The following is an 18,715-nucleotide window of genomic DNA, read 5'->3' as shown; positions in this document are numbered from 1 at the left end:
ACGGTGAAGAGCAGCAGCATGGCAGCCCCTGGGAGGGAGAGGGCAGGGTCAGCGCTTCTCCAAAGCCAGGTTCCCAGCCGGCCGCCATCGTGTGACCCGTCCGATGGTTCCCGGGTAGACCCCACTTGCAAGGCTGTTTGGAGCTCTCTGGCTGCAAACAGCCTTTTCCTTGGGGACATCTATTGCGAACAATCAGTGGCCATTGTTTAACATGGCAGTGGGCCAGCGAGAACACCTGGGGCAAACGAGAAGCTGGCCCAAAACATGAACAGGAAGAGCTGGAGAATGAGCCGGCCACCGAGGAGGGCTTCGGCCCTAGGAATCTAGATGTCAGTGCATACACAGGGGCTTCAAACATCCACGGAGATTTTGCGTTGTCTTTGGATTCCATTTTCCCACGCACTGCGTGGAGCCCCCTGACGTGTGTTGGGCTGCGCATGTGTTCAGGGAAAATCTTGGTTCTTTGTGGCCGCAGGCGAATGGCGTTGCAGCCTCAGGTCCCAGCGGTCCTGTCTGCTGCATAGCCTGGAATGCTGGGACACATAGGGGGCTGGGTGAAGGCTCCAGTGGGGAGGAGGCCAGTGGCCCCAGTTTTTCTCTGCTCCAACCCCCCTTTCTGTGGTGACTGCAAACCCCCTGCCCTCTGGGTCCCTGTGATGATGTGGCAGCGGCGGTGGTGTGTGTTCATATACATGCGTAGGTTCACGTGCATGCATGTGTGCGTGTGTGTTTCATACGAGCTCCTTCAGCTCTGGAACTGGCAGAATCCCCAGATTTTTATTTATTTAGGTATAAAAAATACAGTACGTCTCATGCACCAGTGTTGCCAATATATAGAGTCAATATCCTATAGGGCAACCTCTATGTTAGGAAGTAACAGGTTATAGGAACTAAACCTTTATCCAACTAAAACAAAACCTGAATTGCTAACCTAAATAACAACCTTGTGATGCAAAAACTCTATAGGTTTGTGAGAGCTAGAAATGTGTAAGTATTATTAGTAAAAAAAAATGATAAAGACGTTATTGGTTAAAAACAAGTCAGTGTTATCTACAATGCCCTGGGCCAGGATAGGACCCCCAGTCCGTGAAGTGGGCTGAGCAGGAGTAGCGGCTGTTCCTGCCCCTCTCTGGCGCTTTCTGTCGCTTCTCCAAGTCAGGCTTGCAGGGGGGATGTCCCCTACCTGCGTGCACACCGGGGACACCCAGGTGCCACGGAGCTAGGGCAGGGCCTTGCCTCCTGCAAGGGAGTGCATGCGGGTCGGTTCCCTGAGATGTGGCGACCACGAGACGCGAAGGCAAATGGCGCGGCTCTGTCACGCAGTCACATTTAGGGGTGGGCGTTGGCCAGTGTGCTCAGGACTAGTGGTGAGCGCCTCTAAGTGCAGAGAGAAGGCGAAGAGGGGGAGAGAAGCGGTGCAGAGTGCAATGCATGGCCAGCGGCAGAGATGGGGAGAGGCCTCTGCTCCAAACACAGCCGCGCCCCACGGCAGAGCTGGAGGGGGGTAGATGAGCGTGCAGTCGGGGTCTCAGCTTCTCCAGGCCCTCTCCGACAGGGCGGGTGCGGAGGTGGTCCTCGCGCTGTGCTCTGTCACATGTGGTCTCCCCGTCCCTCCGGGATGAATTCACAGTTGCTTCAAGTTCAACCAGCGGTTTTTCCTGAATTTGGCTGAACAGGTCAACGCTCAGTACAGCAGTTCTGGAGCGGCTGGTCACTGAGGTCGCATTGGGACCCAGGGTCACGAGCTGCCAGGGGCCCCTTGACAGGCCTGGGGCGGAGCTTAGCAAAGGGGGTAGGAGGGAGTTGGGAGGGCTGGGGGTTAGTGTGAAGGACAACTGCAGTGTCTCACCCCCAGGGTCATGCTGTCCAGCCCCCTGCCTCCAGGCAGACAGGGGCCAGGACCTCAGAAGCGTTCAGGGCCCCGACAGGAAGTTCCCCTCCCCCCACCCTCCCACCCCCGCTGAATACAGGCTGCTTTGCTCTTCGAAGAGCTAGGGCATGTTTGCCTCTATGTTCCGGGGGTGCCAGGGGCATGTGGCTGTCCCAGCCCCGACAGGACAGAAGAATGGATTTCCCAGCATTTAGGAGGGTGGTCAGGTCTCTGAGGCCCACGGGGAAAGGGGTGCCAGGTTGGAGAGTGAGGCCCCCCGCCTCATTGGGCTCCGAGCCTGGTGTCCACCGTGCGCCAGGGCTGTAGCGGGTTTGGGGCCCCCTAATACAACAGCTCCTCCCGGGGGTCTGAGTACAGCTCGGCCAGCATCTTGAACCTGGGCCCCCAGTCATTGAGGAAATCGTAGTCGACGTCGGAGTCCGACGAGTGGGTGCCCAGGGAGCTGAGGGACTCGGCGATGGACTCGGAGCCCTCGTAGCCGTAGATGTGCAACGTGTCGTACGGGGGCCCGCCGCCGTCCTGGTCCGCCTCGTCCTTCTTCACCTCGATCATGGCCGCCATCTCCCCCGGCGGGCCCTGCGCCCCGGGCAGGTGCCGCGGCGGCTTCTGCACCTGCGCGTACAGGGAGGGCCGCGCATCCAGAGCCGACCGCGGGGCCTTGGCCTCGCCGCGCCGCACAGAGTTGAGCACCGACACGTCGTAGCTGGTGGTGTCCATCTCGCCGCCGCCCTCCTCGTCGTAGGTGACCAGCTGCTCGTGGATCTCGGGCACGCTCTTGCCGTGGGCGCGCGCCTGGTTGCGCAGCCGCCTCCGCAAGAAGATGAGCAGGGTGATCACTGCGGGCAGCCAGTGGGGGCGACAGGCAGAGTCAGCCCGCGGCTCCCGGCCGCTCCTGGGCCGCAGGGACGCCGCGCCCACGCCCGCGCCCTCCCCCGTGGCGGACCCGTGGTCCTGGCTGGCTATCGTCCTCGCTGGCGGGGGTGGGGAGCCTTCATCAAGTTCATCTCCTTCTCGGTCTCAGCCCCACTTCCCTGTGCTGCGCCCTTTTCTTCCCTGCTCTGACCACTGAGGCGGATCCTCCCAGGCCGTGTCCCAAAGACCAGGAAGCCAGAGGTTGCGGCAGAAATGGGGAAAGGGATGGACTAGGAACTTGGGGCGCCATCACTTTGCTAACTAGGATGGTAATAACGGAAAACGGTGGTGCTGGTAGCCACGGAGCCCCTTGCTGCAGTAGCATCTATTCTCTTAAGCACCAGCTGTATACATGCTTGGCACTCTTGGGCTCATTCTTGAGTCATCTCGCTCAAGGAGAGGTTATGATCCTTCTATGGAGTTCAGCTCCAGTTTAGCTAATAGAAACAGGGAGTCTCATGGTCTGGCTGTGGTGTAGACATGGACCTGTAGTGTGGACAGCTTCTAAAATGAGGCCCAGCCTCCCCCCCCCCCCCCCAGCCCTCAGTCACTTAACAAGCCGTTGCCTGGGGAAGTAAAGCCGGCGTGCTCAGGGAGACCCTGGTCTCAGGCTCACTCTCCCGGCCTGTGGGGTGGGAAGGGCCACTGCTGCCACGTGGCTCTGTGTGGGCGGGACCACTGCTGCCCTTGTGGTTACTGGCGCGTTTGCCCCAGAGAGGGAGGCTCTGGCTGAAGTATCCGGCTCCTGAACTCGCGCAGAGGGCAGACCCCAAAGTCCTAGTCAGTGGTACTAAGAGAAGGAAAACTTAAAAAAAAAAAAAAAATCTCTAAAAAAGTGTTAATGAGGCGGTGGGGTAAGAAAACTCCTTTCCTTTGGTGAACCCTTTAAATGCGTGTAGTGGCTGGGGCCGGGCCATGCTGAACCCAGAACTGGGAACTCAACCCAGGCCTTCCTTGTGGATTAGTTATGCGTTCCCCGCCATCTGCCGGGGCTGCATTAGCAGGAAGCTGGAATCCTGAGCCGGAGCCGGAGCCGGAGCCAGGTTTTTTTTTTTTTTTTTTTTTTTTTTTTTTTGACAGGCAGAGTGGACAGTGAGAGAGAGAGACAGAGAGAAAGGTCTTCCTTTGCCGTTGGTTCACCCTCCAATGGCCGCCATGGCCGGCGCGCTGTGGCCGGCACACCGCGCTGATCCAATGGCAGGAGCCAGGTACTTATCCTGGTCTCCCATGGGGTGCAGGGCCCAAGCACTTGGGCCATCCTCCACTGCACTCCTTGGCCACAGCAGAGCTAGCCTGGAAGAGGGGCAACCGGGACAGAATCCGGCACCCCGACCGGGACTAGAACCCGGTGTGCCGGCGCCGCTAGGCAGAGGATTAGCCTAGTGAGCCGCGGTGCCGGCCCGGAGCCAGGTATTGAACCCAAGTACTCCCATGTGGCACCAGGCTAAACCACTTGGCTAAACACCCACTTGAGGGTGGATACTGAATCCACTTATGGAGTTTAGAGTCTGTGGCCTATGGGAAGCAGTTTGATTGATTAGGTTATAAGAGTGGAAGCCCGGGGCTGGTGCTGTGGCATAGTGGATAAATTACATCCTGCAATGCTGACATCCAATATGAGTGCCAGTTTGTGTCCTAGCTGTTCCACTTCTAATCCAGCTCCCTGCTAATGTGCCTGGGAAAGCAGCAGAAGGTGCCCAAGTGCTTGGGTCCCTGTCACCCATATGGGAGACCCAGAAGCAACTCCTGGCTCCTGGCTTTGGCCTGCCCCAGACACAGCCATCTGGGGAGTGAACCAGCAGATAGAAGACCTCTTTGTCTCTCTCTCTGCCTCTGCCTCTCTGTAACTCTGCCTGTCAAATAAATAAATAAATAAATCAATCTTAAAAAAAAGATCTGAAACTTTGCCTTTCAAGTAAATAAATAAATCTTAAAAAAAGATTTGAAAGGCAGAGTTACAGAGAGGCAGAGGCAGAGAGAGAGAGACAGACAGAGAGAGAGAGAGACAGAGAGAGAGAGAGGGAGAGAGAGAGAGAGAGGTCTTCCATTCGCTGGCTCACTGCCCAGATGGCCGCAACTGCTGGAGCTGCACCAATCTGAAGCCAGGAGCCAGGAGCTTCCTCCAGGTCTCCCACGTGGGTGCAGGGGCCCAAGGACTTCTTCTACTGCTTTCCCAGGCCATAGCAGGGAGCTGGATCAGAAGAGGAGCAGCCGGGATTCGAACCGGCGCCCATATGGGATGCCAGCACTGCAGGCGGCAGCTTTACCCGCTATGCCACTGTGCTGGCCCCATCAAAGGAAATTTTTTAAAAAGTAATAAAAAAAATCCCTGGAGGCTGCCTAAGTGAGAAGTTTTAAAACTGGGTCCTTGTATGTAGTTTCAAAAATGGGTTTTATGGAGACACGTGCCAGGAGCAGGGCCTGGCGGGCAGTCAGAGCTCACCAGGGATGCGGCGAGAGTGAAGGTCAAGTGCTGGTGGTCTGCAGGGGGCCGGTCACCCCTCCTCCCCACCTTGCCCTTGCCAGCCCGGGGCACACGGGTTGCCCGAGCTCCCATCTCTGACTCTGACCCTTTGAGGCCTGGGCTGGCGGCAGGGTTGGGTCTGTGAGGCCCTTCCCATGTCCCCGCCCCACCCCGCCCCAGTGCTGACCTGTGATGGTGAGGATGCAGAGGAAGATGGCCACGAGCGCCTGGATGCTGACGCCCGCGTGCGCAGCTGCCTCCTCGCAGAACGTGAACTCGCCGTGCTCGCTGCACTTGCACACAACCACGGCCAGAGTGCTGGTGCCCGTGAGGCTCGGCCTCCCGTTGTCAGAGATGATCACCGGCAGGAAGTGGACCTTGGCTCGCTCCCGATCAAACTGCCCGTACTTGACCGTGATGTTGGCTGTGTTATCTGGAAACACCAAAGCTGCAGGGTCAGGCTCTGCCGGGAACGCCTGTGCCTTCCATCACGCAGACAGTGGAGCCTGCCTCCTCCAGGAAACCTTCCTTGCTTCCGCCAGCCCACGTGCTGCCTGGGCCACTTCTCTGCCCGCTACACCCCCTGCCTCATGACTCAGCCATTGATGTTTTTGGGACAGCTGTGTTACTCCAACCTGGAGGAATGACTCAGAAAGCAAACTCCTTCCTGTGGGCCATGGCTATGCCCACCCCTTTCCCTACACCAAGAACAGGGGCCTTTCTCTTTTGGCTCAATTCATTTCTGTGTTCTTTCAGACTTTGACAAGCAATCGAGAAAAGTAAAGTTGTAAAACGTCTAAGGCAGCTTCTGGTCTTTGGGAATCACGCATTTTGGAGGAGGATTACAAGTGGAAAAGCAGCGCACGTGCCCCCGGGGGCACTGCAGGAAGTCACAGGTGTAACCGCGGGTCTCCCGGGCCGCCTGGAACTGGGATGTGCTTGGGCTCCGGGCTCCGCTCAGTCTCTGTTTCCTGCCCATGTGACTCCAGGGAGCTTGTGAACACTGATATTTAGAAACCCTACCCCCCCCCCCGCAGCCCCCCACCACTTCTGATTTAGTGGCTCTGGGCATAGGGCACAGATAAGGCGCCTTTTGTAGGTTCCTGGAGGTTGTGACGGTCAGAGGAGGGTTCAGGGACCCCCCCCGCCTCCAGCTGCAGGATCTACCCAGCCATGCAGAATCAGCATCCGCAGGAAGCCAGCCAGAAGCCAAGGAGGCCATCTTTCAGGTTTCGAATGAAAGCCAACTGCTTTTTATCATTCATGATTACACTGCACTTAAGTCCGTGAACATAGAAAGTAAGCAACATGCAACGGACGCACTAAGGGAGAAATGAGAGATTGCGACTTACAGGGCATAAGCAAGTCTGAGACCAACGGATTCCCCTCCTGGTGGCACTGGGGCATCTCTGGGGTCACACAAATCCCCTCCACCCTACGCCCCCATGCACGTGAGGTAGACACTAAGACAGGGCGACAGGTAATTTTGCCACATTGCCACTACTACAGACGGCTGAATGCTGAGTGACTGTCACCAGCTGTCCTCACATCATGGCTGCCTCATTCTGCAGGACATCAGCGGCTGCCCTGGACCTGCCCCACACTCTCAGGATCCTACTCCCCACCCTCCTCAAATGTCGCCTGGGCTGCTTCAACCCCAGGCCCCGTCACCCACAGTCCTGCCAGTTAGGGACAGACGGGGATCTTCCCAGGTTTGGGGCGGGGTGGGGTGTCGCTCTAATTTGACCCAAGGAGCATTCTATTTTTTCTGAGAGGCTATGGAAGCCTGCCATTCAATTAACTCGGCGTCATCTCTCTAGTAAGCACGTGTTTATCAGAAACTCTGATTGGCTGCTACTGATATTGAAGGATTTTGTGATTGGCGGAGCCTATCGCTGTGATGTGCTGTGATTGGCAGACCCGATCCTGTTCGGGGGCCCCCTGGCGGTCAGTTGGTAGCTATTGCCGCCGGACTGAGAGGAAGTTCCCTGCCTCCTTGGGTTTATGATTTCCCATTGCCAGTGTTGTCTCTGGAAGGGACTTGAAGTTCGTCTCATGAGCAGCTGCGATGTGGCCGAGGCACAGAGACCCTGTGGTGGACAGGATCTCTGGATGCTTTGTGAGCCCAGCTGCCTGTCTGCATTGCCCACCAACCTGAGCGCCTCACAGGAGAGTGGCCGGTCACGTGGACTCGGTTTGGCCAGGGTGGCTGTTGTGTATTAAGCGAACCAGTGGTACAGTGCATGTGGCAGCACTGTGCAAAATACCCTGAAACTTGAACAGCCCCGTGGTTCGGGCTGGTCCTTGGCCCGGGTGCCTCCCCCCAGCCCTGCGCCGAACCGCCTGACGGCTGTGATGCTCACCATGGTTGTCCGTGAGGGTGAAGTTGCTGTCTTCAGTGCCCAGGGCGAATTTGAACTTCACATTTTGTGGCGTTGTGTCCTTGTCGATCGCAGAGATCTGCACCACCAGCTGGAGTGTGGGAGACGGGGCACGGTCAGTGGTGGTGGCGGGGTGGCCTGGGGTTCAGCAACAGTGACTTTGCACCTGCACCTGACCATGGCTGCCTCTCCCCTGCGGCGCTAACCTAACTAGTCTCCATAGAGCTTCTAGGAGCATTTCTGCCTGCCTCCCATGCTCCCCTCGCTAATCTATTCTGCAGAATGCTGTCCGAGCCACGGTTTCTCCATCTGTACAATGGAGTTAACGTTACCTTTCCTTAGAGTTGCTGTGCACACAGGCAGCTCCAGCTGGTGGTGGGTGGGACTTCTGCCCCCCAGCCTGCCCCCTCCCCGGGGTGGGGGGGGTGCTGCCTCACTCTCCCGCTGAGCCAGACTCACCTTCCCGGGGGCTGCATTCTCACACACTTTGGGCTCATAGGGCTGGGCGAACTCTGGGGCGTTGTCATTCTCATCCAGAACTTCGATGTGGACCTGCACAATGGATTCTTTGCCCGTGGGGTTCCCTGCAGGAGAAAGGACTCATCACCACCAGGCAGGGCTCGCCTGGTGCTGGCTCTCGGGGGTGGAAGGTGTGGGGCGGCCCTTTGGTGGGGAAGAGGGGCTGTGGCCCCCTGGAAGAGAGGCGAGGACTGTGTCTGCAGGAAGGAAAGGGGTGAGGAAGAGGAGGGGGTAAATCTTCCTACCAGGGTCTTCAAAAAAGCCCATGAAAAATGTATCTGAGGAAAAACTGCATGAATTTCAAACATTGCTCATACCAAACAAATTTATCTTTTACTTCCTTCTTCTATGAACTTTTGGAGGTAACCTCATATTGGTTGTAAGACTCAAAAAGGTGAACAACTTATGTGCATTTTCAAGGGCTTTAATTCAATGAATACTCATTAATTTATTTTATTAATCAATTTAATTAATAATCTAAGCAAAGAAATGTAATTTATTAAGATAAGGTGACTGTTTAATACCAATCATGTAATTATTATTTAATTATTAAATATTATTTATTTAATTATTAGATACAAATTTACCCCCATGGGACCCAGGGTGCAGTGGGAACATTAATCTCTCTGCTGGGGCCGGCCCTGTGGCGCAGTAGGTTAATTCTCCACCTGAGGTGCCGGCATCCCATATGGGCACTGGTTCTAGTCCTGGCTGCTCCTCTTCCGATCCAGCCCTCTGCTGTGGCCTGGGAAAGCAGTGGAAGATGGCCCAGGTGCTTGGGCCCCTGCACCTGCATGGGAGACCAGAAAGAGGCTCCTGGCTCCTGGCTTCATATCGGCTCAGCTCCGGCTGTTGCAGCCATTTGGGGAGTGAACCAACGGACGAAAGACCTCTCTCTCTGTCTCTCTTGCTCACTGTCTGTAACTCTACCTCTCCACTAAATAAACAGAGTCTTTAAAAAAATAATCTCTCTGCTGGAGGCTGGTGGGGATTTGCTCGCATAGTCAGAGGATGTGAAACCCGGGCACTCGCCTTCTCGCTGTCAAAAGCTACACAACGTCCGGAGACCTGCGCAGTCGCAGAGTCAGAAGCCGCTCCTGATGGTGAGCTCAGGGCATTCGCCGAGCATAAGCATCCCTCAAAGCAGCAGTTCCCAACCACACAGCAGCAGGAGCACCATGGGGTTAAATGCACATCCTTGGCCTCGTGCAGGGAGGAGGAGCTGGAGCAGCTCTCTGGCTAGGAGGGGCCGAGGTGACTCTCCTCGCAGAGAGCGGTGAGGTTCTGATCCAGCTGGGGGCAGTGGGGCCTGAGATTCTGCACCTCCAACAAGGTCCCAGGGGACGCAGGTGCCACACTTGGACGCGGAAACTCCACTGCACCGCAGCGGAGCGGTGCTCCAGCTGGTGCTCAGCGCCCCTCTAGAGACCGCAAACCCCAGGCGATGGCAGTGTTGGGAGGCCGGAGGCCAAGGAACAGAGCCCAGGGCCCGATGCAGACAGTCACTTACCCCGAGAATCCAGTTCTTTGGCCTCCACAGTCAGGTTATACCAGGGGTAGGTTTCTCTGTCCAGTTCTTTCTCGTTGTAAATGTTCCCCTGTTTGGTGATGCGGAAGAACTGGCCCTTGTCACTAGTCCTGCGGATGGAGTATCTGCCCGGGGGAGAGAGAGTTTTGTGGCTTGTCACCATTCTCTGCTGAGTACCAACTCCTTGGAGCCCCTGGCTGGCTCCTCCCCTGCACAGAGCAGACCCACACGCCAGCGCACAGGGCCTCGGGGGAGCAAGGCGAGGTCGTAGGTCTTGGTAATGTTGTCACAGGCTTGAAGGGGGAATCTGAGACTCCAGCAGTGGCCCTTTCAAAGCTGTACAGGGGACCTTGTAACAGCTGCACCCCAGCGGGGCTTGGCTTTTCTGAGTAATAAATGGGGGGGGGGCTGGTGTTGTGGCACTACCGCTTGTGACATTAGCATCCTACATGGGCGCCTGTTCACGTCCAGCTCCCTGCTGATGCATCTGGGAAAGTAGTGGAAGATGGCCCATGTCCTTGGGGTCTTGTACCTACGGGAGAGACCTGGAAGAAGCTCCGGGCTCCTGGCATTGGCCCAGCCCAGCCCTAGCTATTGTGGCCATTTGAGAAGTGAATCTGTGGATGGAAGATCTCTCTCTATTTCTCTCTCTCTCTCTTTCACTCCACCGTAACTCTGCCCTTCAAACAAAGTAAATAAAAATTTTTAAAAAAGTTATGTAGAGGCCGGCACCGCGGCTCACTAGGCTAATCCTCCGCCTTGCGGGGCCGGCACACCAGGTTCTAGTCCCAGTCGGGGTGCCGGATTCTGTCCCGGTTGCCCCTCTTCCAGGCCAGCTCTCTGCTGTGGCCAGGGAGTGCAGTAGGGGATGGCCCAGGTGCTTGGGCCCTGCACCAGCATGGGAGACCAGGAGAAGCACCTGGCTCCTGCCTTCGGATCAGCGCGGTGCGCCTGCCGTGGCAGCCATTGGAGGGTGAATCAACGGCAAAGGAAGAGCTTTCTCTCTGTCTCTCTCTCTCTCTCACTGTCCACTCTGCCTGTCAAAAAAAAAGTTATGTAGAGATGAAAAATGTGAAACGTATGTTATATATAATATCTATGCTATTACTGAAGAAAATTTCAGAAAAAAGAGAACAGAAGAAATACAAATGTAATGAAGGAAAACTTTCCTGACCTGAAGACAGCTTGAGTGTACAGGTTAAAAGATATCACTGTTAGCAAGCTATTTTTTTTTATTTTTAGAAAAGGAAAATAATTAGGCATATCAAGGCTATATGAAGAAACTGGAAAGAATCCAGGCAGGGAAAAAAAATTCCTTATGAAACAGGAGAAACCGACTTTGCCTCAGACTGCGCACAGAGTGAGCACATGGTGCTGGCGGTTTGGCAGGGAGGTGCCTGTGCGCTGCGGTGTGCGTGAACACCTCTGAGTGCCCTCACATACGAGGGCGGAGAACTAAGCCAGCTGTCCACCTGCGAGGGCTCAGGAAGGGTACTGCCTGCAGCAACAGGTCCTGGAAAGTCACCTTTGAGAATTCACTCCATCTAGCCAAGAAACGTCTCAGGGTAAAGTGAAAACATGGCATGGGAGGTAGGGAGTGGAGTCAGGGATTCCTTTACCAATCGTGGGAAAGCAGTGGGGGGTGTGTGTGTGTGTGTGTGTGTGATAGGTTTTATATGGAAAATATAGGTCCAGGAAAACACAGAAATTTTACAGGTAGAAATAAACCTTATTGATAGATGTAAAAATGGATATAGTTCATACAGATATCTAGGAGAAAAAAATTTTTAAAAAAGATAGCAAAGCGGGGGGGAGGGAAAACATCATTAAATTTGAGCAGTGGGAAATGTACAAGATAAAAGGAGTAAGATCAAAGGTATCATTTATGATGAAAAATGTAAAGCAGGTGAAATACAAAGCAGCCCAGTTTAGATGAAAAAACAAAGCCATGTACGTTCTGTTTTCAAGAGACAAGTTCATGCCAATGACCTAGAAAAGTTAAAAGTACAGGTTGGAAACTTTATATCAGGCACACATGAATAACAGGAACACAGGACTGGCAAACCCAACAGCAGGCAGCGTGCAGCTGAGCGCCGAACGTTGAAGCAGAGCAAACTGGATAATTGTGTCCGGCTCAAGGTAGCAAACCGTAATGAGGGTCCAACAGTTATAAACCTTTGCTAGCTGAATATAAACATTACGATGCATAAAGTAAAAGCGTAAGATATTCAAGGGAAAAAGTGGACACAAAGGCAAGTGTATTTCTTCACAGAGCAAGCTAAAAAAGCAAAGCCAAGAAATCCCCACCGTTTGTAACTGAAAAAGACTGAGTAAATTTTCAAATAAGTCCTTGGGTCAAAGAAGAAACAAGAATCATCTTTACACACTATTTAGAATAGCATGGCAATGAAAATAATCCCCACGTGAGAGGGGCCCATTTGCCTTTAATAAAGAGACCTAGAAACGGAGCTCCTCCAAAGGTGGTTCATAAACACGGTTCTCATTAGAACTCTTTAAAAAAAATAAAACTGAGAAAATTTTTTTGTTCTTAAAAACTTTTTATTCATGTATTGCACTTGTTTGAAAGGCAGAGAGACCAGAGAGACAGACAGACAGATTTCTCATCCACTGGTCTGCTTCCCAAACAGCTGCAAATACTCAGGCTGAGCCAGACTGAAGCCAGGAGCTGAGAACTCAATCCAGGGCTCCCATGCGAGTAACAAGGTCCCAACTGCTGGGGCCATCACCACTGCCTCCCATGGTCTGCATTAGCAGGAAGCTGGAATTAGGAGCAGAGCCTGCACTTGAACCCAGGCTTTGGACTTGAACCAGAGCCTGGATGTGAGCTCAGGCACTGTGATACAGGATGTGGGCACCCAAGTGGCTACACCAAACACCCACCCACCACTGGGTAAAAGAATTTTAAAATTTGTACAAAAGAAATAATGTGGCCTGCACCGTGGCTCACAAGGCTAATTCTCCGCCTGCAGCGCCAGCACCCCGGATTCTAGTCCCAGTTGGGGCACTGGGTACTAGTCCTGGTTGCTCCTCTTGCTGTCCAGCTCTCTGCTATGGCCCGGGAGGACAGTGGAGGATGGCCCAAGTGCTTGGGTCCCTGCACCCGCATGGGAGACCGGGAGGTAGCACCCGGCTCCCGGCTTTGGATCGGCGCAGAGCGCCGGCCGAGGTGGCCAATAGGGGAGTGAACCAATGGAAGGAAGACCTTTCTCTCTGTCTCTCTCCCACTGTCTATAACTCTCTCTGTCTCTCTCTCTCACTGTCTATCTTTGCCTGTCAAAAAAAAAAAAAGAATTTAAAAATTCATACAAAAGAAATGATGTTTGAGAATAGATAAAAATTACATAAAATGAAAAGCAAAGAGAGGGAGAGACTTGTCTTATACATACTAAAATTTACTATAAAACTGCTAGAATAAAACAGAATGCCACAGAACAATGGACAGAATAGGTAATTCGGAAATACACCAGGTATTTACAAGAACTTCGTATATAACAAAGGCAGGAAGATGATGACTTAGTTAATAAACAAATCTTGGCACAAATGGCTACTCATCTGGAAAATAATAAGGTTGGATGGGATTCATAGCCTGTAGCACTACAAGAGTGAGATAAAACTGTACCTTTTGTGTTGGAGGAGAGGAGTGGACTCGAGAGAGAGGAGCCAGTACTATGGTTTGCATGTGTCCAGCATGTGGTGTCGTAAACCGTAGTTAACGTAATCTGGAGGTGGGGCTTTAGGGAGGTGATTAGGATTAGTTGGGGTCATGAGGACAGGGCCTGTGTGCTGGCATGAGTCACTCACCGTGCATTGCCCTGGCCACCTTATCACACAGCACAAAGACCCTCCCAAGATGCCAACCAGGTGCTGGCGCCATGCTCTTTGCCTTTTAAGCTTCCAGAACCATGCGCTAACAAGACCTCAATTCTTTATAAATGACTCAATCAGTGGTGTTCAGTGACAGCAACTGAAACTGGACTAAGTTGCCAAGTGCTGATGCATGGGTGTGAAACTGAAACTGGAAACAACCAAACACCTCAAACCAACCAACCAACCAACCGACCAACCAACCAACAGCAGCAAGGATAAATTCAGCGTACGGCATTTCTACGTTCCTGTGGTCGTGAAGAAGGACGGGAGAGCACCACCTTAAGGCAGCACCTTGAGTGCCTGGGGAGTGGTTAGCAGGGCTTGCGTTCTAGAACTTTGTGTTTCGCTGTGCAGGGTTGTGGTTCGTGGTTTGGGGAAGACCCACATTGGATACATTCTTAGTGAAGGGGTTTCAGGTATGTTAGCTGATTGGCTCCTGTCTTGACTGTGGGATTATTGGTCCAAACACAGAGCTTTCAAAGTGGAGCAGTAACAGGCATCTTAAGATGGCAGGGACCAAGCACCGTAAGAGCCCAGCAGGCCGAGGGGGTTAGTGGGAGGGCATGGGCTCTTCGTCCTGCCTCTGCCACTTTCCCTGTGAGTGCTGGGAGAAGCCAGTTTCCCTCTGGTGGGTCCTGATGTCAGCCCAGCAGCTGTAAGAGCACCAACTCTGGGATGGTATCACCATCACTATCATCATCGTCATCACCATCATCACCATTACCATCATTATCATCATCAACATCACTATCACCACCACCATCATTATCAACATCACCATCACTATCAACAGCATCATCACCACCATCACCACCATTGTCACCAACACCAGCACCATCACTATCATCACCGCCATCACTATCATCACCACCATCACTATCATCACCACCATCACTATCATCATCACCATCACCCTATTATCACCACCATCACCATCACCATCACCATCATCACTATCATCACCATCACTATCACCATAACCACCACCATCCTCCTCCTCCTCACTAACACCATGACTATCGCCATCACCATCACCATCATCATTGCCATCACCATCATCACCATCCTCACTATCAACACCATCACCATCATAATTACCAACACCAGCACCACCACCATCATCACCATCATTATCACCAGCACACCCACCAACTACCCCCTTACCCGATGCTGCGCCGGGCCTCGTCGGGATCTGAGGCCAGTACCGAGCCGACCAGAGGTTTCTTCAGGTTCTCCTGCAGCAGGAAGTGGTAGAAGTGCTGCTGGAAGACGGGGGGCTCATCCACGTCCGTGACGTTGATGATGACGCGGGCCTTGTTCCTGCCGGAGATGCCGCTCAGATAGCGGAGGTTGATGGTGGGGTCTGTGGCCTCGATGGTGAAGATGTACTGCTGGATGAGTTCATAGTCCAGGGGCTGCGGGAAGGAACAGGATGGGGAGCACCTGCTGGGAGCAGGCCGTGACACAAGATCTTCCCAGCAACCCTGCGGGGTAGGGCTGGGACAACACCCATGCTCCAGGGAGCAGCCTGGGGCCTCCACAAATGATATTTCCAAGGTCATCAAGACAGTGGCTTGGCCTGCATCTGTCTTCACCTACCCCCTCTTTTATCTCAGCAGCCTCTGGCCACACCCCCAACCCTGGCTGTCCACCTGGCCCTGTTCCAGGCACTGAGGACACTCAGCACACCAGCCCCGGTCCTGAGCTCTAGGGAATCACAGAGGGCGGCTCCGTCCACAGGACTTGCCTTTTCTTCCTGCTTTTGTCCAGGATGCCTTGCCAGCTCTGCCCATCTCACAGGCTCCTGCTCACCCCTCAAGAAGCCAATTGGAGGGAATCAGAAGCAATCTCAGAGGCCCTCCCTATACCAGTGACTGCTCCCCGCCTGGCCACACTTTGGTTATGCATCTGCCTTCCCTCCTGCTGAGAGCTTTAGTGACTCTCAGGGCTGTGCCTGCCTCCCCTGGGTGTCTCCAGACCCCAGAATGGGGCTGGGCCAGAGAAGGGGCCAGGCCCAGCACCCCCCGGCCTTTACGGCCACTCTGAGGCATGCTTATGCTAACAGGGTCTCTCCCAGCGCTGTCCGTGCCCGCCTCTATCCCCAGGCACTTGCCATTTCTTTATGTGCCAGCAGCATTTACTGGCTGGGACATGGAGAGCTAGTGCCCGCCCCTCTTCAGTACACGCTGCAGGAGCTAGTGCACAAACATCTCGGCTCCCTCACCCTCAGCTGCTGCCACTCAGGTGTGTTCCTCACTGTCCCCAGTTGTCCCCTGTGGGATTGGGTGCCAGCTTTGTCGCTGCTCAGAGCCCAGCGTTCACTTCCTTCTCTTCCCCTGTCCTTGCTCCTGGGGCCTCCTGGAATCATCTCCCAGATAAATGACTTATACCCAAATCTTTGCCTCTGGGCCTGCTTCTGAGTAACCCAGCCTAAGGTCCTGGGTCACAGTCTCCACGCACATGACCAGCTGTGAGCAGCCCTGGGCAGGTCCTGTGGATGCTGGGAGCCCCGACGCCATTGATGGAGACCTACAAACCTTCATGGGCTTGATGATGCCCTCATTGCGGGTGGGGTCCGTCTCGATGGTGAAGGTGTCCCTGTACTCGCCCTGCACGATGCTGTACTTCGTCATCCGGTTCTGAGGCTCATCTGGGTCCTCCACAGACAGCGAGCCCACGGGGCTGCCCACACGGATGTCTTCAGGTACAGTAAATGTGTACTTGGCTGATGCAAATAGGAGCCCGCAAGGGCAGTAGGTTAACGAGATAGACAAGGCAACTGCCCCTTATGTGGTGCTAGTGTATTTTGGTATAGGAGTTGGGTGTGATAAAATAATGGTAGTCGTGATAATAATAATATCCCTGGGATTATGGGTCTCAAGGCAAAGGGGGTTTTCTCTAACTGTCCATCCATCCACCCATTTATCCACCCATTCATCCATCCATCCACCCATCCACCCGTTCATCCATCCATCCATCCATTCATCCATACATCCATCCACCCATTCATTCATCCATCCAGCCAGCCATCCACCTGTTCATCCATCCATCCATCCATCCATCCATCCATCCATCCATCATCAAGTCACTCATATCCCTCCCCCCCCCGCCTTCTTCCTCCTATCCATCTAACATGTAGCTATTCTGTATGGCAGGCACTGTGCTAGGGGACTTAACAGTTACCAAGACAGACAAGTGCTGACTTCTGGAGTTTACACGATACCCAGCAAGGCCATGCCAAGAGAACCTGCCTATTTTTGTGGTGGCTGAGCCTCTGAGTTATGACATCAGCACTAGAGGCGAACAGAGCCGTCTGATTCTCTCTCCCACCCCACCCCACCATGGGAAAAGCTCTTGCTAGACACTTCTGGGGGAACAGCAGTCTGAGGATGGGGTCAGGGCCCAGCCCTGGCTCTGGCTGTCACTTTGCTATACTTTGCCACCCACTGGCTTGTGGGCCCCCAGTCTCAGGGCCTGGGTTTTCCTGAGCCCATGGGATCTGGCTCTCACCTGTGGGAGGAGACCAGGGCCAAGGGCAGCTGGATGCCTTGGGAATGTGGAATAGGGATGGAAGCAGCAAAGAGACCCACCTCGTGGTGGAGGGAGAGGTATAGGTCTCGGGGTCACCTTCCCCAGGGCTCCCAAGTCCTCCACCCTCCCGGGGCCCTGGGGGGAGAGGCTCACTCTGCGTGAAGATGGGGAAGTTGTCGTTGACATCCTGCAGAGTGATCAGCACGGTGGCCGTTCCAGACTCGCCCCGGAGGCCCTGGGCATCTCGTGCCTCCACCACGATCTCGTACCTGGCCTGCGTCTCTCGATCCAAGTTTTTATTTGTTGTGAAAATAATTCCTGCAACAGTGTCCAAGCAACAGCTGTGTCACCTGGGGGGCTTTTGGGAAATATTGACGCCTGCAGCCGACCCAGAGAGAGTCTGGGTTAACTCTTAGTTCCAGGGATGAGAATCATGAGCCTAACCCACTGCCTCCCTGCTCTGCCCCGTGAGGCCACAGCATGGGCCAACACAGGCCACGGACACCTGGGGCATTGTGCTGGGAGAGATTCTAAGGCCTCAGCCAGGCCCAGCGTGAGAGTGCTGGGATGAATTAGTGATGTCTGCCTCGGTGCTACATTGGGCAGTGGTGGTGTCTCTGCTACTTATTTGTACCGAAGTCAATCCTCCCAGCTTGGCCAATAGGTCTGGCTACCGAGATTCAGTCCTTACAGTTTTTTGTTAAAGTCATGCACATTTTCTCTATATACATGATATAATTCTAATTCAAATTTCACTGCTGACATGCAAGATGCCTAAAGCATTCCCATTTTCCAGGTAAGGGAGCTGAGGTCTGCAGAAGTGAGTTGACTTATCCAAGGTCTCTGGAGGGAAAGTGTAACGGAGCTGGGTTTGGAAACCAGATCCGTCTGAACCTGTGCCCAGAGCTGCTAACCAGCCTCCTCTGCTGCTGCTTGCTCATCCTTGGCTAACTAGATTCTGCTTTCGAGCTCTGGCCCCGAGCGCTCGCCTTGGGCACCTGTCTGCTTCCTTGTCCCCTGGCCAGCCGCCTCGTCTTCACACCGACACCGCACCTCCACGGGACAGGATGGTGCCATGCTTGGTGGAGCCTGGCAGACTGGGCTTCCCTCGGCACCTGCCCCCCTGGTGTATCCACCTCCCCTGCCCTCCATGCTGGCGCCTTCCCAGGAGGGTCAATCACACCGACCGGAATTGGCGATGGCAAAGTTCTCATCCCCCTTCAGGATCTGGTACATGACAGAGGTGTGGTCTGCCACGGTGGGATCATCCGCATCCACTGCTGTCACACGCGTGACCGAGGTCCCTGCAGAGAGAGGATCCTACAGCTGCTGCACCCCGTTCTCAGGGGAGGGCAGATGGCACTCGGGCTGTCTCCCGTGCCCATCTCCTCCGCGTCCCTAGAGGGAAAAGACTGAGGCTCCTGCATGGCAGCAAAGTGCTGGCCCTGTGGGGTCCAGCCAGGTCAACCCTGAGGGGGCAAGGAGAGCAGGTGTGTCGTGCTGCTACGGCGGGGGATGGGGGATGGGGGGGGGAGACACCAATGAGGAGGGGGGAGACACCAATGAGGAGGGGGGAGACACCAAGGCGAGTTATGGGCTGT

The 18,715-nt window shown here is 54.3% G+C and overlaps 1 protein-coding gene across 2 annotated transcripts in view; it reads right to left on the bottom strand.

Moving 5' to 3' along the window:
• Positions 1 to 758: 758 nt before the first annotated feature.
• CDH5 (cadherin 5) overlaps positions 759 to 18,715 on the bottom strand; it is a 35,504-nt gene continuing 17,547 nt past the window's right edge. For both annotated transcript variants that reach the window (XM_051846860.3, XM_089320180.1), the window contains 9 exons: positions 18,302 to 18,418; positions 17,268 to 17,432; positions 16,121 to 16,308; positions 14,748 to 14,998; positions 9,678 to 9,820; positions 8,108 to 8,232; positions 7,631 to 7,739; positions 5,455 to 5,700; positions 759 to 2,727 (listed from right to left, as the gene is read on the bottom strand). In XM_051846860.3, the coding sequence (XP_051702820.1) occupies positions 2,213 to 2,727; positions 5,455 to 5,700; positions 7,631 to 7,739; positions 8,108 to 8,232; positions 9,678 to 9,820; positions 14,748 to 14,998; positions 16,121 to 16,308; positions 17,268 to 17,432; positions 18,302 to 18,418 (1,859 nt within the window). In that variant the 3' untranslated portion in view covers positions 759 to 2,212. The remainder of the gene's footprint in view (positions 2,728 to 5,454; positions 5,701 to 7,630; positions 7,740 to 8,107; positions 8,233 to 9,677; positions 9,821 to 14,747; positions 14,999 to 16,120; positions 16,309 to 17,267; positions 17,433 to 18,301; positions 18,419 to 18,715) is intronic.

The sequence above is a fragment of the Oryctolagus cuniculus genome, chromosome 18 (assembly GCF_051225735.1).
Source record: "Oryctolagus cuniculus isolate XC-2025 breed Fujian yellow rabbit chromosome 18, ASM5122573v1, whole genome shotgun sequence".
Classification (NCBI taxonomy): domain Eukaryota; kingdom Metazoa; phylum Chordata; class Mammalia; order Lagomorpha; family Leporidae; genus Oryctolagus; species Oryctolagus cuniculus.
This window is presented reverse-complemented; position numbering and strand designations above follow the sequence as displayed.